Here is a 25,239-nt window from a genome sequence, read left to right as displayed (position 1 = left end):
CTTCTTCCCCAAAAGGATGAGGACTCATAACCTATACCACTGGGCTAGGAAGAAAAAAATACGTGCAGGCATTTCCTCACTTTGAGAATAGCTAACAGATTTTTATATAAAATAAAGCTAAGAAGATGACGTAGAAGTGGGTCAGATTGTATTCTGCCATGAGAGATGGCAGATAATGGCCATTTCATCTTTTATTCATATTAACAGCAACCTAAGTTGGCAGGATCAGTGTTCCTTGATTGCATGTAACGGGTTAGGGATCATACAACCCACTGCTAACATCATCACTACTTATAATTCATCCCATTTGTATTCTTTCACTTTCTGACACAATCTTGGCCCAAGTCCCAGCCCACACACACATCGCTACCACCACCACACCACTCTATGAGCAGCAAACCCTTGCTTCTTACTGACCTTCCCAGGTCTAAGTGTGCTGGGCTTAGAAGTCACCAGCAAGAGGCCACAGGTGGCCATGCCAGGACAGGAGAGTGTGATGGGCCTCTCACTAATGTAGAGATCTGAGAGGGGAAAAATCGAGTTGAGAAGTAATTTTGGACACTTGTCTTGGGGTCTAGGTCTCAAGACAGTTGGTGGGGGTGGGGAGAAGATGGGGCCAAAGAGGAAAAGGAAGTGCCATCAACATCATGTAGTAAGAATAAAAACAATTCTGGTTCAGCTGTCAAAAGACCTAAACTAGTTCTGATCCCAACAATGCCAATTGGCTGTACAGCCTTATAAAAGTCACTATCTCTCACTGGGTCTCAGTTTTGTTATCTATAATACAAAGTTAATTAGGTTACCTTTCAGCTCCAGACACTACTGTAATGAAAAATGAGAGTAGGAAACATTATGAAAAAATTTATAACGGAACTCTAGAAGTTCTTTTCCATACAGGAACACAGGGACTTCTCTGGTGGTCCAGTGACTAAGACTCTGCGTTCCCAATGCAGGGGACGCAGGTTCGGAGCCTAGTCAGGGAGCTCGATCCCACATGCCACAACTAAGACCCAGCAGAGCCAAATAAATAAATATTAAAAAAAATTTTTTTAAGACAAATATATAAAATTTATTAAATCAGAATGTGTTATTTTTAGTTTCAATGCAACAGACTATTTTTAGTTTCAATGCAACAGATTTTAACCTTTATTCTTACTTGTGCTCATAAAAATTCATAAAGATAATAAGTATGACTGATTCTGTCAAGCCATCCTTCTCTATTACAGTAAGACTAAAATGCAGTGTACTTTACAGTGGACTAAAGAAACCAGGTACTTGTAAAATAATATTCTCCCCAAAATGACATACATAGTCAGCACAACTGGATTGTGTGCTGCCTCGTCTACTAAATTACCTCCATTTGGGATGAAAGATGCATGATTGTGGTTCACTGGTTCTCAAGATTTTGATTTTATTATCAAAACTGTTTATCTACCCATCCTTAAAAGCCATATGTTTACCTATTATGTGTTAAAACAGGCACTCTAAATAATACAACTGCCTAGCTTCAGGCTGTTTACAGCTACAGAATGACTGACTCAACTCACAACCCAATACAGTAGTTTTCAGTAATAAAAAATAAACCACTTCCTGTGTACAATAAGTCAGTATGTAACCTAGCTGGGACATTCAGTTGGTTCAGTTGCTCTCAAGGTAGCCATATTATGCTAAGCCTTGATAGCAACTTTAGTATTTTTAAGCTTCTTTTTTTTTTTTTAAGCTTCTTGAAACTGAATGAACTCTTTCCTCTCATTTTACACAGAACATAAAAATCATGAATTGATATCACAAAAATTACCCTTAAAATGTATTTGAATTTCACAATGTTAAGGTAGTGATTAGTGCTGGATTTTAAATATGCTATTTATCAGCTGCACCTCACCACCCACTTAAGGAGATTCTAAGGGCTTAGACTAGCCGTTAAAATGTAAAAGCATTAAAAAGGCCTACTTTAGGAAATCAGAGTTAAAACTGAGTTATATATTGAAATAACAACCCCTAGAGGGGGAAAGTCTTTGTCCTAAATATCCAAATAATTGTACCTGAAGTAGCCAGAAAAAAGCAATTATTTCACTAACATTTAAAAATTCTTCATTTTATTGCATATGTACTCAAAACTGTGGCATATGTGAAAATGAATTACTCTCAGTACATTCAAATGTATTTGTCCTTTATAGTCTAAATTACGAGACTATTACACAAACAGGCAAAAGAAAACAATCACTGCTGGGCAGTATCTGTACTAAGAGTCAGAAAAAAAGTACATCTGAATTCTACAATAAATTAACATTTCATTTTTCAAGTAACTCTGTATTTCAGTCTTAAAAAAAAATGCTCATGGAAAATAAAACACCTTTGTATCCAACAAAGAAGAAGTTTATTTTAAAGGAACAACTTCTAGCTTGGTTCAAAATCATTATTACAACCAAACCAGCTAAAGGAATAAGAATTTTTTCTCAAGAACAAATAAAAATATTATTTTCCATCTTTTAAAATGAACTGAAATTAACCACGTGAACATTTTGCATTTATTGAAGGCACCCAAATGATATCTGAGAGATTTTAAAACTTCACAGGAAAAAAACTGTAAATCAAGAAACTTCTTAATCATTACATCATTTGTACTAGTTTAAGCTGTTACGTCTGTGAGAATAAAGTAACGCACAAAGAGAATATAAAGAGAAAAGTATAATAAACGCGTCTGTCACTCTGAAGAGAAAAGATCTGCCCAAACTAGTCCCTCCCAATTGTACCTGTGACAGTCAAACAACAGATGGCTTTTCTTTGCCCAGATCCTGGTAGGTTCTTTGATTTGTAACTCCAGTGGAGCAAAACTTTGTTCCTAGGATAGGGAAAGATAAAATTTGAAGAGCAAAGAGCCAAGAAATGTTTAAATACTATGGAATAATATGCAGCGATTAAAAAAAAATAAAAAGTATACATGTCCATTGATATGTGTCAAAAAGTAAGCTGCAGAATAATGTGTACCATAGGTTCTTATTTTTACTTAAAAAAAACCTACATATGTATGTATGTGTACACATTTATATCAAAGAATTTATTTAGCATAAATATTTATATTAAATAATTAAGATAAATGTAGAAGGATAAACCTACTTCTGTTTCATTGACAATGCTAAAGACTTTGACTGTGTGGATCACAACACACTGTGGAAAATTCATAAAGAGATGAGAATATCAGACCACCTTATCTGCCTCCTGTGAAATCTGTAGGCAGGTCAAGAAGCAACAGTTAGAACTGGACATGGAACAATGGACTGATTCAAAATTGGGGAAGGAGTATGTCAAGGCTATATATTGTTACCCTGCTTATTTAATTTTTATGCAGAGTACATCATGTGAAATGCTGGGCTGGATGAAGCACAAGCTGGAATCAAGACTAGCGGGAGAAATATTAATAACCTCAGATATGCAGACAACACTACCATTATGGCAGAAAGGGAAGAAGAATTAAGAGCCTCTTAATGAAAGTGACTGCAGCCATGAAATTAAAAGACGCTTACTCCTTGGAAGAAAAGCTATGACAAACCTAAACAGCATATCGAAAAGCAGAGACATGACTTTGCCAACAAAGGTCCGTCTAGTCAAAGCTATGGTTTTTCCAGTTGTCATGTATGGATGTGAGACCATAAATAAGGCTGAGAGCCAAAGAATTGATGTTTTTGAACTGTGGTATTGGAGAAGACTCTTGAGAGTCCCCTGGACTGCAAGGAGATCCAACCAATCCATCCCAAAGGAAATCAATCCTGAATATTCATTAGAAGGACTGATGCTGAAACTGAAGCTCCAACACTTTGGCCACCTGATTTGAAGAGCCGACTCATCAGAAAAGACCGTGATGCTGGGAAAGATTGAAGGCAGGAGGAGAAGGGGACGACAGAGGATGAGATGATTGGCTGGCATCACTGACTCAATGGACATGAGTTTGAGCAAGCTCCTGAAGACAGTGGAGGACAGGGAAGCCTGGCATGCTGCAGTCCATGGAGTCACAAAGAGTCAAACACAACTGAGTGACTGAACAACAACAGGATAAACAAGTATTGGTTACTGTTGGTGAGTTAAGGGAGGCTTTAAAGAGAAATTATCATTTCCTTATATTCCTCCTTACAACTTGTAAAAAGAAGCATAAACTTTTATAAACAATCAGATAAAATTTTACTTAAAGTTTCTGTTTTGAAATAATTATAGGTTCATGTTCACTTTGGGGGCTTCCCTGGTGGCTCAGATGGTAGAGAATCTGCCTACAATGCAGGAGACCTGGGTTTGATCCCTAGGTCAGGAAGATGCCCCCTGGGATAGGAAATGGCAACCCACTCCAGTATCCTTGCCTAGAGAATTTCATGGACAGAGGAACCTGGCAGGCTATAGTGCATGGGGTCACAAAGAGTCAGACATGACTGAGAGATTAACACACACACACACACAATACACACACATATTCACTTATAATAAATAATACAGAGATATCCTCTGTACCCTTTTATCAGGTTTTCCTAATGAGAATATCATGCAAAACTATTACAAAATCACAGGCAGGAAACTGACACTGATATAGTCAAGATACAAAATATCTCCATCACCAGAAAGATTTCTGAATTTGCCTTTCTAAAGCTGCACATACTTCCCTCTCACCCTCCCCTACGTCAAGCCTGTCCTCAACCCCTGACAACTACAAATCTTGTCTCCATTCCTATAATTTAGTCATTTTAAGAATGTTGTATAAAATGTAATTATACAGTATATAACATTTAGAGACTGGATTTGCCTTGGCATAATTTTCTGGATATTCATCCAAGTTATTGTAGATACCAGTACTTTATTTCTTTTTATTGCTGAGTAGTATGTCCTTAAAAGACATCTGGGTTATTTCTAGTTTGCGGTTATTAAGTAACAAAAGCTCCTAAGAACATTCATCTCAGTTTCCTATTTGAATGTAAGTAATTTTTCATTCTCTAGGATAAAGGCACTACTGCTTTACCTATGTCCCCTAAATTTTGTACTTTTTATTCAGTTCAGTTTTTAAAACTTCTCTGAGATTTCCCCACTGATCCATGGATTACTTAGATATTGTTTAAGTTTCCAAGTGTTTGGAGATTTTATTATCAATCTGTTATTAATTTATAGTTTGATTCCATTATAATCAGAGAACACACTCTATATGATGTCAATGCTTTTAAATTCATTAAAGTTCACTTTTATGGACCAGAGATGGTCTTAGTATATGTCCCATGGGCAGTGACAAGAATGTGCATTCTGCTACCACTGAGCACAGTGTTTTATAAATGTAGATTAGTTTCTAACGTTTGATGGTAGTGTTGAGTTCATCTGCATTCTTGGGGAATTTCTGTCTAGGGTTTTCTGTCAATTGTTGAAAGAAAGGTGCTGACATCTTCAACTATAATTGTAGTTTCATCAATTTCTCCTTTTGGTTTTTACTTCACATATTTTTTCAGCTCTGTTGTTTGTTTAACACACATTTAGGATTCCTTTGACTTAATGGATTAACCCTTTTATCATGTTAAAATGCCAACTGTGTCTCTCATCATTTTCTTTGTACTGAAGTCTACTTTATTTGAAATTAATATAGCCACTCTTCTTTTTTTTGAATAATTTGTGCCTGATATTTTTTTCATGCTTTACTTTAAACCTGCCTATATCATCATACCAGAAGTACATTTCTTGTAAAAAAAAAAATATATATATATATACTGGGTTTTATACGGAATCCACTTGCCAATCTCTGCTTTTAATCACTACATTTAGACCACTTACATTTAGTGTAGTTATTGATACATTTGAGTTTGAAGTTACTACTTTTCTTTTCGTTCTCTGTTTTTTGCTTCTGTTTACTTTTTACCTGCCTTCCTATGGGTTACTTAAAATTTCTTAATTCTAGGTTGATTTATATATAGTGGTTTTTGAGTGAATCTCTTTGTATAGATTTTTTGGTCATTGCTCCAGATATTACATTATATATCATAACTTATTTCCATCTACTGGTATTGTTGTTTTCCAATTAGAGTGATGTATAGGACCACTTTAAAATCTTTATCAGAGAATTCTAACATCTTGGTCATCTCAATGTTGGTATCGTCTTTTTTTTTCTTTCGTCTAAACACAAAACAAAACTTGAATAAGCAATGAGTATACTTGGAACAATGAGAAAAAGAGAGTCTTAGTAAAGAAACAGAATATATAAAGAGGAGCCAAAGAAAAATGTTAGAACTGAAAATTACAGTAATTGAAATAAAACTGTACAAATGCCTCAAATACTGAACGTATGGGACACAGTGGAAAGGATCAGTAATCATGAAGATGAAACAATACTATTTTATCAATCTGAGTAACAGAGACAGTAAACTGGGGGAATAATAGAGCCTCAGGCACTTGTAGGACTACAACAGAAGATCTAATCTTCCTGTCATCAAAGTCCTGCTGCTGCTGCTACTGCTGCTAAGTCGCTTCAGTTGTGTCTGACTCTGTGCAACCCCATAGCCGGCAGCCCACCAGGCTCCCCCGTCCCTGGGATTCTCCAGGCAAGAACACTGGAGTGGGTTGCCATTTCCTTCTCCAATGCATGAAAGTGAAAAGTGAAAGCGAAGTCCCTCAGTCGTGTCAACTCTTAGTGACCCCATGGACTGCAGCCTACCAGGCTCCTCCGTCCATGGGAGTTTCCAGGCAAGAGTACTGGAGTGGGGTGCCATTGCCTTCTCAGCATCAAAGTCCTGAAAACTAGGAAAAGCCTGTATGGTGTCCAGTGACACTACAGGGAGGAAGGTAGGATAGCCTCTTTACTGTTAGGGTTGAAAGTCTTGGCTCTCCACTGACTCTATGTCATTAGGGAAGAAATTGGGGTAACCTGTTACAGTCATTCAAGAGTGGAAGTTTAGCTCCCTCCTCAGTCCTGGCTGGCAGAGGAGAGGACAGGGTCATAGGTTTTTCTGTGGTGCTTGACTAGAGTAGCACAGTTATTGTCTAAAAGTTTTGTCTTGCTAGGCTGCTCCTTTCTTGATCCTTAGCTAAAGAGAGCAGGCTTTTGCTGGGGCTTTTTCTGTCTGTACCCACTGGCACATTCTTAGGTTGCCAGTCTCTTTAGCTCTGGTGCAGTAGATCTGAGACAAAAAGAAAACCTAAGAACTTATCACTACATGATCCCTTGGATCCCAAAGTCCCCAGCCAGTCTGCTTCTTTCTACCTTTTGGAGTCTTCTCCTGTTTGTTTGTACCTAGTTTTACTTAGCTGGAAGAAGAGAGAGAAGTATGTCTATTTCATCTTCCCTAAAGTTAAAGCAGACATAAGTTTTATGATAAAACATTTGCTTGTTAGTTATTTGTTTATAAAGACCTGGGGACACGAACTCCCTCACCTGGGTCATTTTAAGCCATTTCTTCTTTTGAGCTATATGGCCAAAAACAACACACACCACAGAACCAAGGATGGGTTGATTCCTTCATCCTCAATTAACATCTGGAAGGAAGTCTCTAACCTTTATTCAGTCTCATATAATTAGAATGTATTTTGTGAGTGATAATATTGAATTCCTCAGTAAAACAAGCATTTAGGAACTTATAAAATTTCTATCCCTCCTGCCATGGTGTATGCTTACTGTTTAAGCCACCAGTTTTCACCTGGTTGGGAGGATGGGGGGGGCGGGAGGGGTGATTACACCCTTCTACCCCTGGTCTCATTTGGCAACATCTAGAGATATTTCAGTTGTTATGACTTGGTGGTCGGGAGGATGACGAGAGGATCATACTACTGGCATCTACTGGGTAGAGGCCAAGGATAATTCTAAACATCCTACAATTACAGGACAGCCACCCACAATGAAGAATTATTCAAACCAAAAGTTAAGTGCCAAGGTTGAGAAACCTTGGTTTAGATGTTTGACCTACATTTGACAGCTGAGTTTAATCTTCAGGTATTCTGAGCACCTTCTGGCCTATGTAATTGTTTGTGGAACTCTGAATGCTAGGTCTGGAAGGGCCCTGCCCGAGCTCTAAATAGAGACAGCACATCTTGCCAAGACTGTCTTATCCTTTGACTTTCCCTCAAGGGATTGGCTCCAAATTAAGATGTCTAAAGTGAAGAACCATATCCCTTGCTTATTACGGACAGAACGTTGTTTATATAAACTCCAAACGTTTAAAACAAGTGGCCTTATTATAATCTTAAGGATTTTTAGAATCATAATTTAGACACCACTTTTACTTGCATTTTCATTGCTATCCCTCACCTACCCAGTCACAACCATTTCAACAAATCCCCCACTGTTCTCTTCTCACCCTAACAAAAGACCAAAATAATTCAAAGCTCCATCTTCTGGAATTGTTGGGGGGAAGGGGAGATGGGGCACAGAGGCAAAAGTTTAAAAGCAAGAACAAAAACTAGCTATACAAAAAATCAATACAATGGAAGGCAGGGATGGGACTAAGACATTTGAAACTGGCCAAGTCTTGAGAGTCCCTTGAACTGCAAGGAGATCAAACCAGTCCATCCTAAAGGAATTCAACTCTGAATATTCACTGGAAGGACCGATGCTGAACCTGAAGCTCCAATATTTTGGCCATCTGATGTGAAGAGCCAACTGACTGGAAAAGACCCTAATAGTGGGAAAGAGTGAGGGCAGGAGGAGAAGGGGACACAGAATTAGATGAGTGAATGGCATCACCAAATCAATGAATATGAGTTTGAGCAAGCTCTGGGTGATAGTAAAGACAGGGAAGCCTGGCATGCTGCAATCCATGGGGTCACAAAGAGTTGGACATGACTTAGCAACTGAACAATAAAGTCTTATAATGTGGGGCTAGCTAGTGACACTGGCTTCTGACCCTAATCCTCCAAACCACTCTCCTACATAAAGCAATTCTGGTAACTGAAGCACCAGAAAAGGATACACAAGAGAAATGGAATACCAGAAAGAACAGAATTCACTGTCCCGGGGCAAATCATCATTGATAGTCTCCCTTCTTATATTCTATTCTATTTGAACCCTTCAAAATGCATTTTCTTTATGGCAAATGGGTTTAAGGATTTAGGAGGGAATCTTCTTCCCTCCTTAAACCCTTGCTCTAAAAGTGTAACTTTCTCCAACTGTATAGGACCTCTGAGCCGGCTTCCAATATAGGCCCCTCTTCATGTCACATGCCTTGATTATGTTACAGAGTTCCTTCCGACAGGGGCGGGAAATGAGGCCTTTGTTCTCTCCGTTTGGGCTCTCCAATGTGTGTATCCCTGATTCCTTTTTCTGTTAGATCCACAGAAAACTTAGTAAGAAGTACTCATTTTGAAACCGCCTGAACAGTCAGGCTGGTCTTGTTCAGTAACCGTAGGGAGGTGTGGATCTTACTTGAAAATATTTGTCCCATTCTGCCTACAAACATTAGGTCAAAGACGACACAGGGGACTCTTGTCCTTACACGTTTTTGTTTCCCTAATGGGCTTTAGGATCACATTCCTTAAATCACAGCCAAGAGTATATTCTGGGCTGAAACTATTTTGAAGACATAATGTGGCAGCAGTATTCTGTGTACTAACAAGAGGTTTGGCGCTGCAGCCAAGAAGAGTAATAGAATCTTCTTCCCTCCTAAGTGTCATTCTAATTACCATTCTCAAAAAACTCCTTTCCTCCTGCCCTCTCTCCCTCTCTCTCTGTGTATATGGGACTCAGACTCCCCTATTATTACTTCTACTTTGAATGTCCCTGTTTAGAACTAAGTCTGTATAATGAACCAGGACCCTATCTAGCTTTGCTCCCTGCCTGAGGACACATCACAATCAACAAACAGGCAGTCCTGGCATGATTCCAGTCTCTTCTCTGGGGTATGACTTGCTGGGGTGGACGCCCAGCTCTGTTCTGCCTTAGTTGCTGAACTGGGAGGCAATCCTTTTAAACTCACTAAAGCTAGGAAGCCTCTTTTGTAAAACAGGGCTCTTATGGGTATCCACCTGATGGGCTTGTCCTTGGGACAAATAATCACTTATAGTCCATATAACTGAGAAGACCTAGAAAGTAAATTTTTTAAACATATTTTAAGAGAATGATTTTCACTGAAAATGGACCAAAACTCTTATAAATACAGCTTAGTAGTAGTATATTGATCTTCTTAAGGTACAGATTTACTGTTAATAAACTGTACCACCAAAGACGGAGTCTTTCATATAAAACATCAAACAAATCAATACTAAATACTCACAAAGACTTTGAAAGGAAAGGTTACCAGTGATGTATTACTCGGGTCAAAGAACTAATGTTCTTTGTACCAGTTTCTGAAATATCCTCTCCATTATTTTCACTTTTTTAAAAGGATATACTCCCTCGATGGAAAATTCAAAGACCCTGATTAACACCCGAGCACTTTCTCTAGCTTTTCGAGCCTGTCTAGCTTAGAACACACGATATGCACGATTTTATGTCTGAATCCTGAAATGAAATTTATCCAGAAGAAATATGACCCCTGTTCTGGATCACCTACTTCCATTTTAATGTCGTAGTTCTGCCCAAGGACGCTCTGGATGAGCTCTTTGATGGTCTGGTCGGAGGCCAGCTGGGCCTCGGACTGCAGCGAGGCGATGATCTCCTCGATGGACTTGGGGATCGCACGCACTGGCGGCGGGGCCTGCAGGGTGGCCTCCCGGGAGTCGCTCGGCGGGGTGCTCTCGCGGTCGGTTTTGGAAGCGGACCCGGGGGCTTCCCGCGACTCGCCACCCGAGTCCTCGTGCAGGAAGCGGGTGTTAATCCTCACTCTCTTCCGCCGGCCGGCCGCCTCCGCGCCTCCCTCGTCGCTGGAAAAGGAGTCGGGCAGCCTCTCTCTGGCCTGGCCGACCTCGGCGAGCTGAGCCGGCTCCAGGCTGACCACGCGCCCCCGGGCCAGGTCGAGCACGGGCTTGGAGTCCGCCGGCGGGGGGCTCCTGGAGCCCCGGTGCGCCCGGGCCCTCCCCGTGGGCACGCGCGGCGGCATCAGGACCACTGGTCTGGACGTGCCAGCCCTGGGCGCGATGATCGGCGGCTTCTGGGGCCGGTGCCGGAGGAACGCGGAGCTCCGCAAGTAAAAGTCCTGGGGGCGGAAGGGCCGGCCCTTCCCGGGAGCGGCCACCTCCCTCGGGCCCGGGGGCCGCGGGGCGCCTCGGGGCACCGGCTGCGGGAGGGTCCCAGTTGGGCGCGCACGACCTTTAACCCGAGGGGAGCCTGCTGGTTTTGGGGATCCGACGCGGGAAGCGCTCCCCTTCGTCGCATACCGGGCCGGGCTGGGGACCCGGAGGCCAAAGACGGGGATTTCATCCACAGCTGGCTTGGCGGCCAACTTCTCCTTGATTCGGAGAAATTCCTTTTTGGTCTCCTTGCGAACTTTCTCCAGCTCTTTAAAGATGTACGATTCTTCTTTGTATTTCAGTCCAAAGTGCTTTGAAATCGTGGACATCTTGACTGATTTGTCCTGTGAAATAACAATAAATTTATATTTATACATACCTACATACATGAAAACTAATATTGATGAATAAAATTCCAGTTCTAAAAAGCTTCTCATGGTGGAACGCTCACTGTGCTTAACTGAGGCACCAGTGGGCCGCATTCATTTATATCATTTTAAATCTACTATTTAAATGATTTACTACTAAATCCATAATGATACTACTAAAATGATCTTCTATCATTTTTAATATATCATTTTAAACTACTGGCCTTTTCACAGTAACAATGAAAAACTTTTAGTAAATTTTTACGGTGAAGATTTTCTGAAACTTCTATTGAGTGTATTTTAGTACTTCTCTCAACAGTACTGTGGTCTCCCACTTCCAGGCAAGAGGGACCACACTCCACACAGGCATAGTAAACCTAAAGTAATCCTGCCAAGAAGAGAGATCAGAGGTCAGCAGTAGCCTGGATCCTTCTTGCAAGCATGCTTTTCAATTTCTCTGAGCTTTTCAGAAATATTAATTCATAGCCAACGGTTTTAAATTGAGAGATTTTCATATAAAAATGCAGATTTGCAGTTTCTCTGGGCGGGGGGGGGGAATAAAACGAAGGCTCTGGCAATGCAAGGGCCAACCCCTACTCTTGGGGCAGGACAACAATTTCCCTTTCCCTTCTCCAGCTGGTCCGTGGAGACCCATTTCTCACCCAGCCCACTTGCCTCTACCTTTGACAGGAAACAGAGCAGGTGTAGGAAGGACAAGAGGTGATCAGCCACAAGCTAGGCTGCAGTGAGGTCGGGAGGCCTTGAATGCCAGGTGTTTGTACTTTTTCTGTGGTCTACTGGAAACTATTCAAAACATTTAACAGAAAAGTGGCTTGATAGGATCTAGGGCTTGGGGTGGGAGAAAGACGAAAGAGAGAGAGGGCATGTAAAAGTAGGTAAGGCAAAGAGTCGGACACGACTGAGCGACTGAACTGAACTAAAGGCCTAGTTTTGATAACAGAGCAGAGTGAAAAGACTCTATAAGGTAAAACTGGTAGGATCTGGCCAATGACTGGGAATAAATAGCAACTTTGAATCACTTTGATAAAGTCTGGGTCATAACCAAGTGTGTAATAAAGCTGTTGCTATTCACTGAACTTTACACTTAAAAATGGTTTAAGATGGTAAATTTTATGTCAGGTATATTATCACAATTTAAAAAAAAAGTATGCTATTCAGCAGAGCCAGCCATCTATGATTACAGGTGAATTTTCCGATCTTGAGAGCTCTGAGATCATTACCAAAAGCCAGGATAACAAGAAATACAAATACAGAAGGGCTGATGACATTCTTTGGTCCTCTCACAGTTGGGAGGTGGGAAGAGTGGGAGCAATCAGAGAGCTGGGAAAATGAGAAGTTTCCACAGAAGCCAAGGAGAGGAGAGTGTCAAGAAATAAGAGTAAACCAATGAAATAAAAGCAGAAAATAATAAAGAAACTAATTGATTTCTTAGAAAACCCAAGGCCAAGGTTCTTTGACAATACAAAAATAAAGCAAAAATACCTCAGGAATACCATCATTACTTGCAAATGTGATTATTTACATAGAAAATCTAAGCACTAAAGAACTATTTAGAATTATAATTGAGGTCTGCAAGGTATTTAAATTTTTAAAATTTATACAAAAAAAAATCTTCCTTTATACCAAAAGCATGATGGCAAAATTCCATGTATAATTTATGTGAAGGAGTAAATATCTAGGAATAAACATAAGGAATGTGCTGAAACTGCATGAATGAAATGTTTTAATTTTAACTGAAGGACATAAAGGAAAGACTCCACTAAGTAGGCAGTTAATATTCCTTGCTTCAGTTTAGTTCAGTTCAGTTGAGTCGCTCAGTCATGTCCGACTCTGCGACCCCATGAATTGCAGCGCACCAGGCCTCCCTGTCCATCACCAACTCCCGGAGTTCACTCAAATTCACGTCCATTGAGTCAGTGATGCCATCCAGCCATCTCATCCTCTGTCATCCCCTTCTCCTCTTGCCCCCAATCCCTCCCAGCATTAGAGTCTTTTCCAATGAGTCAACTCTTTGCATGAGGTGGCCAAAGTATTGGAGTTTCAGCTTTAGCATAAGAACACCCAGGACCAATCTCCTTTAGAATGCACTGGTTGGATCTCTTTGCAGTCCAAGGGACTCTCAAGAGTCTTCTCCAACACCACAGTTCAAAAGCATCAATTCTTCTTCGGCACTCAGCTTTCTTCACAGTCCAACTCTCACATCCATACATGACCACTGGAAAAACCATAGTCTTGACTAGACAGACCTTTGTTGGCAAAGTAATGTCTCTGCTTTTCAATATGCCATATAGGTTGGTCATAACTTTCCTTCCAAGGAGTAAGCATCTTTTAATTTCATGGCTGCAATCACCACCTACAGTGATTTTGGTATTCCTTGGTAAAAAGACCAAATATTTTCATTTTATCAGATCTTCCCAAAACACTGTACTGGTTTAATCCCATCATAAACAAAACCGAAACATGATATTTTGAAATTTGAAAACTAATTCTGGATTTATTTGAAGTAATAAACAGGATAGATTGGCCACAATTTTGGAAAGAGAAATGAGGGAGTGTTGTCCAACAAGATAATTAAAAACTCATATGGATGTAAGAATTAAAATAGAAACACTGCTGATAAAATCAATATGTAGACTGAGTGAGCAAAATAATTAAGAATAATGTGGGTAATATTATAATGGCAGCATTAAATTGATGATAAAAGAAGAATCATTCAATAGATTGTGCTGAGACAATTGGTTGACTATGGGGAGGGCGGGTAAGGGGGTTTATCTCATTTTATGCCAAAATATAATGGGCTTCCCTGATGGCTTAGACTGTGAGGAATCCGCCTGCAATGTAGGAGACCTGGGTTCAATCCTCAGACTAGGAAGACCCCCTGGAGAAGGAAATGGTTACCCATTCCAGTAGTCTTGCCTGGAGAATTTCATGGACAAGGAGCCTGGCTGGGTTTAGTCCACGTGGTCCCAAAAAGTCTGACATGACTAACACTTTCACTTATTCATTTTTCACAATGGACTTAAGACAAATTTGGAAAGAAACATTTTCTTATGTTACTTTGCATTTCTTTGCTTACAAAGTATGCACATTTCTTGGTTGTTTCTTTTATATCAGCTCATAAAAGGGTTATTTTTATAATTAGATTTCTTCATTTATCATGCAGTCTGGGCTATATGAGAATATGCCAAAGCTGTATATTGTCACCCTGCTTATTTAACTGGTACTCAGAGTACACATCTGAAATGCCAGGCTGGATGAAGCACAAGCTGGAATCAAGATTGGCGGGAGAATGAATATCAATAACCTCAGATATGCAGATGACACCACCCTTATGGCAGAAAGCGAAGCAGAACTAAAGAGCCTCTTGATGAAAGCGTGAGTGAAAAAATTGGCTTAAAACTCAACATTCAGAAAACAAAGATCATGGCATCTGGTCCCATCACTTCATGGCAAACAGATGGGGAAACAATGGAAATGGTGAGAGACTTTATTTTGGGGGGCTCAAAAATCACTGCAGATGGTGACTGTAGCCATGAAATTAAAAGACACTTGCTCCTTGGAAGAAAAGCTATGACCAACCTAGACAGCATATTAGAAAGCAGAGACGTTACTTTAACAACGAAGGTCCATCTAGTCAAAGCTATGGTTTTTCCAATAGCCATGTATGGATGTGAGAGTTGGACTATAAAGAAAGCTGAGCACCAAAGAATTGATGCTTTTGAACTGTGGTGTTGGAGAAGACTCTTGAGAGTCCCTTGGACTGCAAGGAGATCCAGCCAGTAAATCCTAAAGGAAATTAATCCTGAATATTCATTGGAAGGACTGATGCTGAAGCTGAAGCTTCAATACTTTGGCCACCTGATGCAAAGAACTGACTCATTTGAAAAGACCCTGATGCTAGGAAAGATTGAAGGTGGGAGAAGGGGACGACAGAAGATGAGATGGTTGGATGGGTTGGATAGCATCACCAATGTGATGGACATGAGTTTGAGCAAGCTCCAGGAGTTGGCGATGGACAGGGTTCCCTGGCGTGCTGCAGTCCATGAGGTCGCAAAGAGTCGGACACAACTGAGCGACTGAACTGAATGGGTTATATGAAGAAAACATCCTATTTAGCCTCTAGATATAGCCATATTGCTTTTAATCACTTAAATTGTCACTGCTGGTTCTCAAATCCAAGACCCTGCTATATGACAGAGCTCTCATTTCAGAATCAGTAGGCTTGCTTTCTCCACCCAGTTCCACCACTGACTACACCTTGGACAATTTAATCCTATCAGTAACAAGATTTCTTATTAAAAATGAAAATAATAATCTGTTGCCTCTTTTTCAAGCCATAGAATATGAACATTAGAAATGACGTCTAAAGCCCTTAAGGAAGTTTCCTTATTTAAAAAATTCTGTATAACCTCCCTCATAGTATTGTGGCTGTTTACTGTTTGCACAGGTGGTAATATGCTCATCCTGACACCATCTGCATTTCTTCCCACAAAAGACTGAAAGGTAGTAACTGGAACAGAGCACAGACCAGAAAGACATTAGTACCTGATGGGAATCTGATTTGACTCTCTCAACTGCACTTCCCTTTTATTTCTTAGTTCCTGCTTTGTATTCCTTTCCAACTTCTCTCAGGTCCTAGGTTTGCTATTGAAGTTTAACAAGTGGTCATTGTTTAACATTTCTCAGTACCCTCCCTAGAGTTCCGCATGGGAAAGTTGTTCTTTATATGTAAAAATGAAACAGTGGGAAATGGAACTTCTATTGTGTTTTCAAGGTGGTATCCCAATGCAAATGGGCCAGGCCATCAAACCCAGTGCTTTCATAGCCCCCATCCACCCCTTAACACTACAAAATATGTAAAATGATTTTTAAACATCCAATCTCAGGGGAAAACAACAGGTTCTCTTTTTTTGCTAGCAATTTATTTTTTTTAAAAAGAGCCTAGTTCTGATTTGGAAATGCTCAAGGAAAAATAATGTCGCTGTCCCCAAAGAAGGAAGTATTAAAATTAACATACAGTGTCACACCTGCTGCTCACAATCCAGGTTGACTGTTTACGCTACCCTTTGAATGGGACAGAATGAGCAGTAATTTCATCGTCCTCTTCCTTCCCAAGTTTTGAAAACTCTGCCTTTTCCTTACTCCTCTACCAGGATGTTCAATGCCTGAGCAGTGACGCAGTCAGAGAGGCCAAGGGCCAGTCTTCTCTCCTTTCCCACAAAGTCGGTCAGACATAAAAAGTAAGCTCCCAGCCCAAAAGAGCTAAAGGCCCAGGGAGGGCTGCCTGCATGAATTCTCTAGATTCTGAGACAGGTTGCTTTCTGGTTCTTGCAGGTTTGGTTGTTCCTCCTGTTAGAACAGAAGATTCAGAACTCTGCTCTAGACTCTAAAGCAGAAATAAATAAAGCAGACTACCAGATGACTTGGTTCCAAGCCACATGAACACTTCACACAGGGCAAGGAGTCTTAGTCCAGCGGAGTATTACCTGGGGAACTGAGCCAAAGCTCCAGCTGGTTATTGGAATTACTTGTGCTTGACCACCTCCTACAAATAGTCACCTATATATCAGTACCTCGGTGGGAACAGTGACCCATTAAGGATAAGATTCATAGCCAAATGTCTCAATTCAGTTCCTAAATTTCACACCAACATCAACTCACAATACACAGCACCAAAGTTCCAAAAGAAATGGCCAAAGACAGCCTATCTCATCTAGTAAAATCTTCAGTATTGCAAGGAACATAAAAGTATTCTGAAAATCACATTGGCTTTTGAAATATCACTGGTAGAAATGAGATCTGTCTGCCCACTGATAATTTATTAAAAAGTCCAAAAGGAAATATACAAATATTTTAATGATTTTTCTAAGAAATGGGATAATAGCAATTTTTTCTATTATCCCACACTTTCTATAATACATGCTTTCCTGCCTTTAATCCTAGTAATATCAATAATAATAACTGACACATATCATGCTGGTTAAAAATGATAGAGAAAATAGAGAAACGCTGTCTTCAAGCTCCAAAAAGATGTTTTTCTAAACTATTCAGAGGCTTCTCTGGTAGCTTAGCTGGTAAAGAATCTGCCTGCAATGCAGGAGACCCAGGTTTGAGTCCTGAGTGGGGAAGATCCCCTGAGAAGGGAAAGGCTACCCACTCCAGTATTCTTAGGCTCACAGAAATTTCAGTAACTATAAAAGCTTAACTTAGTTAACTCTTTATAACCAGTACCTAGAGTATGTCCATACCCCTTGTGAATACTCATACATACATAGAAAATATATATATACATAAATACATAATAGGTAATAGAACAGCTAAAAGCTCTTTCTGCCTGTTTTTCCTCTCCATGTTTTATCTTTTCTTGCTAGACTTCTGGCCAGAAGAATTAGAGAAAAGAGTCCAGACAACAACCACCACTGTGGAGTGAGAGAGAAATTCCAGAGGAAAGAGAGTCAGAGAAGTTAATCTCCAATTCTGTGTCTAAACCCCATACAAGTCTAGACTGACCTCAGAACCATGCACATGTGGGACAAACTCAAAGCTCAATAACAGTTACTAGAACATATTGTGCTGATTAAAAATCATATAGGAAATAGAAGCAAAGGCTTAAAGAGCTGAACTGAGAATTAGCTGAACTTAACCTCCAATCACAGAGAATGAAATAGAGCTTACAGTGAGTCTAACCTGGTGAATTTCCTTTTTTTGGTTTAAGCATTTAAGCTGTACTTTTCCCTCTAAACAATGCATTAGCTGTATCCCACACATTTTGAGGAGAAAGCAATGGCACTCCACTCCAGTACTCTTGCCTAGAAAATCCCATGGACAGAGGAGCCTGATAGGCTGCAGTCCATGGGGTCGCTAGGAGTCGGACACAACTGAGCGACTTCACTTTCACTTTCACTTTTATGCATTGGAGAAGGAAATGGCAACCCACTCCAGTGTTCTTGCCTGGAGAATCCCAGGGAACCCGGAGGCTGGTGGGCTGCCGGTCTATCGGGTAGCACAGTCGGACACGACTGAAGCGACTTAGCAGCCAGCAGCAGCAGCAGCAACACATATTTTGATATGTTGTATTTTCACTATTATTTAATCTAAAATGTTTTCTAAATGAAAATTAAATGAAGTGAGAAAAGTAAATGAAGATGAAAAATGAAATGGAAAAATGAAAAAAATAAACCTTCTTCAGAGAGCTACAACAGAACCCAGAGTTTACACAAACATTCACAGTGTCCAGGATATAACAAGAAAATACTTTGCATAAAAAGATCCAGGAAAATGTGACCCAATGTCAAGGGCAAAGATAATTAACTGATGCCAGTCCAGAGATGACGCAGAGGTTGAAATTATTAAACAAGGACTTTATAGCAACTATTATAGCTATACTCAATGAAGTAAAGGAAAATATGTTAAAGAGGAATAAAAAGACAAAATCTTAGAAGAGAAATAAAGAAATAGAAATTTTATATATGAAAAAATATAACATTGTCAATAAAAATTTGACTAGTGGAGTAGGGATGTTAAAGAAAGAGTCAGTAAACTAGAAGATAAATTAACAGAAATTATCCAATATTTAAAAGAGAGAGAAAAAGTTTTGAGAAAAAGAAGTCCTCAGAGCCTTGTGAGAAAATATCAAAAGCTCTAACACATGGATTATTGGTAGCGCAAAAGGAGGGAGGAGAATGGGGTGGAAAGCTATTTGAAGAAATGATGTCTGCAAACATCCAAAATTTGGAGAAATACATACATTTATAGATTCAAAAGTTTATAACAAAGAGGCTTTCATTATTCCAAACTAGATAAAGAAAATTACATGTAAGCTGCTGGAAACCAAACACAAACATAAAATACTGAAGGCAACAGAAAAACAACACATTAATTAAGGGAAATAATTCAAATGACCATGAACTTTCCACAAAACACCTCTGAGACCGCAGGAAAGTGAAACAAGATTCGTACCATGCCAAAAGACAAAAAAAAGTGCCAACCCAGAATTAGATATCTAGCAAGTATATTCTTTAAAAAAATGAAGACACAACTAAAATACAGGAAAACTAGGAGAATAACTCACCAGCAGACTAAAACTGTAACAAATGCTAAAGACAGTTTTAGACTGAAGGAAAATTGTATCAGTGGAAAATCAAATTCTTCAGGAATGAATGAAGATCAGAAATGGCAAATATCTGTGTATATTTAACAAGCCATCTTTGTATAAATATTGCAACATTGTCTTGTGGAGTATCTGTATACACAGATGTAATGCATATGCCAACACTAAAGAGACTGGAATGGGGGTGGGTAAGGGAACTGTGGGGCTTCCTTGTGGCTCAGACCATAAAGAATCTGCCTGCAATGCAAGAGACCCAGGTTCAATCCCTGGGTTGGGAAGATCCCTTGGAGAAGGGAATGGCTACCCACCCAGCATTCTTGCCTGGAGAATTCCATGGACAGAGGAGCCTGATGGGCTTCAGTCTATAGGGTCGCCAAAAATCAGACACCACTGAGCAGCTAATTAGGGAACTATGGCTGTTAATATTTCTGCACTTTATGTGAACTAGTTCAATATTAACTCTAGACCATGAAATATTAAGGGTATATATTGTAATTCCTTGTTGTTGTTGAGTCACTAAGCATGTCTGACTCTGCAACTCCATGAACTGCTGCACGCTAGGCTTCCCTATTCTTCACTGTCTCCCGGAGTTTGCTCAAACTCATGTCCATTGAGTCAGTGATGCCATCCAACCATCTCATCCTCTGTTGCCCCTTTCTCCTCCTGCCCTCAATCTTTTCTAGCATCAGGTGGCCACAGTATTGTAACTCCTAGAGAAACACTTTTTTTTTTTTTTTGGCCACACTGTATGACTTGCAGGATCTTAGTTCCCTGATCAGGGACTAAACCCAGGCCACCCCAGTGAAAAGGTGGAGTCCTAACTGCTGGACCACCAGAGAATTCCCGCAAGATACATTGTTTTAAAGTAATACAAAAAGGTGTAATAAAAAGTTAATAAATAATAAAACAATACAAAAAAATTATTGAAATCATAGGAAACATTTTAGACTAAGTAATAATAAAAATACAGTATATCAATGTGTGGGACACAGCTAAAGCACTGATTAGAAGGAAAAGTACAGTTTAAATGCTTAAATCAAAAAGAAAAATAGGTCTAAAATCAATCACCTAAGTTTCTACTTTAAGAATCTAGAAAAAGAGCAGTAAAGTATACACAAAGTAAACAGAAGAATGTAAGTACAAAGACATATATCAATCAAATAATAGAAGCCAGAAAATAATTGAGAAAATTAAGAAAACCAAGAGCTGGTTCTTAAAAAAAAAATCAATAAAATTTTTATCACCCCCTAGCTAGACCATCCAAAAACAAAAGAGAACAAAATCACCTATAAAAGGAATGAAAAGAGGATGTTCACAACAGATCTTAGAGATAGTAAAGGATGATAAGAGAATATGATAACTTTATGCCAATAATTAAGATGAAGTGGGTTAATCTCTGAAAACTACAATTTACCAAAATTAAAGAAACAGAATATCTGAATAGTTAAGAAAATCTGAATTAATATATTTTTTATCAAAAATCTTACCACAAAGAAATTTCCAGGCCCAGATGGTTCTCTCAAACCCCACTCATGAAAGAAATAACATCAGTCTTATACAAATATTTTCAGAAAAGAGAGGAAGGAACTCATTTTTTGAGATTTACATAATCCTAATACCAAATCTGACAAAGACATTCTTTTAAAAAAGGAAAATTACATAAATATCCCTCATAAACACAGATGCAAAATTTTTAAATAAAAAAGCAGATAAATCCAAAAATATATTTTTGAAAATAATAATATATCCTAACCACATAGTTTACCCCTGAGTTGAAAAGTTGATTTAACATTAAAAATCAATATATTTCACAACATTAACAAAGTAAAGGAGAAAAAAATTGATCATTTAAATAGATAACGGAAAATCACAAGACAAAATTCAACACTTTTTGTGATAAAAATAAATAACTCTAGGAAAGCTATGAAGCATAGTGAACATTCTCAATCTGATTAAGAGAAATTTTTTTAAAACTTGCAGCTAATGTTTTATTTTTGCTTTCCCCCTAAAATTGCTGCTGCTGCTAAGTCGCTTTAGTCGGGTCTGACTCTGTGTGACTCCATAGACGGCAGCCCACCAGGCTCCCCCGTCCCTGGGATTCTCCAGGCAAGAACACTGGAGTGGGCTGCCATTCCTTCTCCAATGCATGAAAGTGAAAAGTGAAAGTGAAGTCGCTCAGTCGCGTCCGACTCCTAGCGACCCCATGGACTGCAGCCCACCAGGCTCCTCCATCCATGGGATTTGCCAGGCAAGAGTACTGGAGTGGGTTGCCATTGCCTTCTCCGCCCTAAAACTGAAAGCTAGGCAAAAATGCCTCAACTCTTACTGTATCTATTCAACGTTGTATTGGGGGTACCTGCCATTACAACATGGCAGGGAAAAGAAATAAAAACTAAAAAGGAGGGACCTCCCAGGTGGTCCAGTGGCTAGGAATCTGCCTGGCAATGCAGGGGATGCAGGTTTGATCCCTGGTTGGGGAACTAAGATCCCTCAGTGCCAGCGGAGCAACTAAGCTAGTGTACTGCAACTACTGAGCCCACACGTCTGGAGCATGCATGCCACAACTACAGAATCCATGCAAAAGATTGCAAATGAGGCAGGGAAGATTCTGCATGCCACAAGTAAGACAACACCGCCAAAATCAGTCAATAAATATTTTTTAAAAAAACTAAAAAGGAAAAAGGAAAACTGTCCCTATTTGCAGATGATGTGATTTCAATGTTAAAAATCTCAAGAAATCCACAAAACAATTACTAGTACTAATGAATGAATTATGTAGGTTGTACAATACAAGGTTAATATACAAACTCAGTAGCATTTTTATATCCTAACATCAAACAATTGGGAAAAAAACACATAAAGTATTTAGGAGTTAATCTAACAAAATATGTCCAAAGTCTCTACACTGAAAATTACAAAACACTGCTAAGATTAATTAACATAAATTTAGGGACCATATTCATAAACTGCAAGACTATTGTTAAAATGGTAATTCTCCCCAAATAGATCTATAGATTTCATGCCTTCCCAATCAAAATTACAGCAGACTTTTTTTTTCTAGAAATTACAAGCTTATTCTAAATTGTATTCACAAATTCAAATGTTTTAAAATAGCTAAATTGATTTTTTAAAAGAAAAAGGTAGACTTAACACTACTCAGTTTCAAAACTTACTATTTACTACAGTAATGAAGACAATGCCTGCATGCTAAGTCCCTTCAGTTATGTCCGACTCTGTGCAACCCTGTGGGCTGTAGCCTGCCAGACTCCTCTGTCCATGGAATTCTCCAGGCAAGAATACTGGAGTGGGTTGCCGTTCCAGCCTCCAGGGGATCTTTCCCACCCAGGGATCAAACCCTGGACTCTTGACGTCTCCTGCATTGGCAGGTGAGTTCTTTACCACCAGCGCCACCTGGGAAGCTCAATCACGACAAAGGCCATGGCAAATCATTATGCTGAGTAAAGGAACCCAGACACAATGGATGCTTCCATTTATATAAACTAGTAGAAAATGTAACTGCTTCTACGATATTACACAGCAGATCAGTAGTTGAAGGTGGTGGGAGAGGGTGAGTGCAGGGCTAGATAGCAAAGGCAGCAGAGATATGAAAAAGGTTCTGTTATCTTGATTGCAGGAATTGCTTGAAAAGTGTTTGCAGCTATCAAAACTCATCAAACTGTACACCTGAACATTATAAAAACCATACGTTCCGTACATCTTAGTGAATACAAATTATATCTCTATGAAGCTGTAAATAGGAAAAAACATGTTAAATTTACATTTGAATGCTTAAAATAAAAAGAATTATTATATTTCTTCGGATCCTTGCAGTGCTAGTCCACAGCAGATTGTGGATCTGTGGCCTTCAGTACCGAATAATTCTCAGAGTAATCCTTTAGGGTCAAACTCAGTAAGAGCTCCCTATTCCGAAATTAGACACACTGACCTAAGTGGGGAAGGTCACCAAAGGAGGTGTGTGAGGTTTGTCCCAAACAAGCAGCCCCTGTCAAGGGATAGCAGAAAAGGTCAAGGAATTGGAAGTTAAATTCCTCTATTGTGACCTTTCAGCCTCCCCCTAACCCCTCCGATTCATCCCCCACCCCACCCCCCACTCCTGCTTTTTGCCTTCCTAGCTCTTCCTATTTCCCTCACAGTTGGTCATCATAATCTATCTATTATTCCCTCCCACTAGATTTTCACTCCTCCCAGATCCTCCTTGACTCGTGCTCCCAGCCTCAAGCCCTTCTCCAACCTCAACTCTTTTCCGCCCAGATTTTCCTGGAGATTAGAGGGGCGGAACAGAGGTGACAACTGCTCCGCCAAAATAACGCAGCCATTCCTTCTCAAAGCCTCCCAAACCAAGTTCCCCGCGCCCCAGTCCGCGTCCTCCTCTCACCCGCCTCCCGGGAGGCCTCTGCTCCTACTCATGTGACGGAGAAGCTGGCCGGCCCACCCCGCGGCCCAGTCTCCAACCGGCCTTTCAGGGACTCAGCGGCCGGCGGACTCGCACAGCTGGCCGTCAGAACGCGCGTCGTCGCCTAGCAACAAGCCAAGCGCTACTCCCTCCGGTACCCGTCTCCGCCCCCCCCCTCCCCTGGTCCTGGACCTGAAGGATTGGATTCATCTGCACTGCGGGCGCCCACTCGCGGATTCTGCCTCGGAGAACCAGCTTTAGGACCGCTTTGGAGTGTGAGCACAAACGCTTGAGACCGCATCTCCCTGGAGATTCCAAAGAGCTTCCTGGACTAGAGTCTCCTAGATCGCCAATTTTGCTCAATTTAACCCACTTGCTTTCTTGGCACTCTGGTTATTTCTACATTTTAATGAATAATACTGGACTACAAAACTTGAAGCTTTCTTTTCTTTTTTTCAGGGGTTTTTAAGCTGTATGTCTACACTACATAGGGGCTTCCCTCGTGGCTCAGTGGTAAAGAATCCACCTGTCAATGCAGGAGACCAGGAGACAAAGATTCGATCCCTGGGTTGGGAAGATCCCCTGGACAAGGCCATGACTACCCACTCCAGTATTCTTGCCTAGTGAATCCCATGGACAGAGAAGCCTGGTGAGCTACAGTACATGGGGTCGCAGAGTCGGACACGACTGAGCGACTTCACTTTTATTCATAAATGCAATGCTATACTTGAAAGAAATAAAGAAAGATCTGTGGGGAATATATACATAAATCTCTAACTAATGTTATGTTGAACTATGAAACTATACCCAAAAGAATACATACCATACAATTACATTTATATAAAGTTTAAAACCCAAGCCAGCAAAAACTATAGTGCTATGGATGCAGGCTCAGCAGATATACTACAAATAAACACAAGAAAGTAACAACCATAAGTCAAGATAGTAATCATCCCAGGAGAGAAGAAGGTGATGGTGAGTGGATGGACAGTGAAGAATCATGAGGTGCTAACAGTGTTCTAGTTTTTAACGTTGGTGATGGCTGTTTGAGTTTTTTCCTTTAGAAAAGCTATTCTCTGTTTTGCTCATTTTCCTGTGTTTATGTCATCATTGTTTAAAAAGGCAAAAAGAAAAACCACTAAATGAAACCATGGAGATGATAGTGCTTTGCTCAATCTGGCACTTAGCAGGCCCTTAAAAATGTTTATTTTATA

At 40.0% G+C, this 25,239-nt stretch overlaps 1 protein-coding gene across 1 annotated transcript in view; it reads right to left on the bottom strand.

The window, feature by feature from the left end:
- The window catches only part of TTC6 (tetratricopeptide repeat domain 6), a 198,591-nt gene extending 174,469 nt beyond the window's left edge, over positions 1–24,122 (bottom strand). The window contains exons 1-2 of the mRNA XM_070358765.1: positions 24,008–24,122; positions 10,497–11,456 (exon numbers count right to left, since the gene is read on the bottom strand). Of these exons, the coding sequence (XP_070214866.1) occupies positions 10,497–11,441 (945 nt within the window). The 5' untranslated portion in view covers positions 11,442–11,456; positions 24,008–24,122. The remainder of the gene's footprint in view (positions 1–10,496; positions 11,457–24,007) is intronic.
- Positions 24,123–25,239: the final 1,117 nt, after the last annotated feature.

Source organism: Bos mutus, chromosome 21 (genome assembly GCF_027580195.1).
Source record: "Bos mutus isolate GX-2022 chromosome 21, NWIPB_WYAK_1.1, whole genome shotgun sequence".
NCBI lineage: Eukaryota > Metazoa > Chordata > Mammalia > Artiodactyla > Bovidae > Bos > Bos mutus.
Note: the sequence above shows the minus strand (reverse complement) of the source record. Positions and strands in the feature narration are given on the sequence as shown.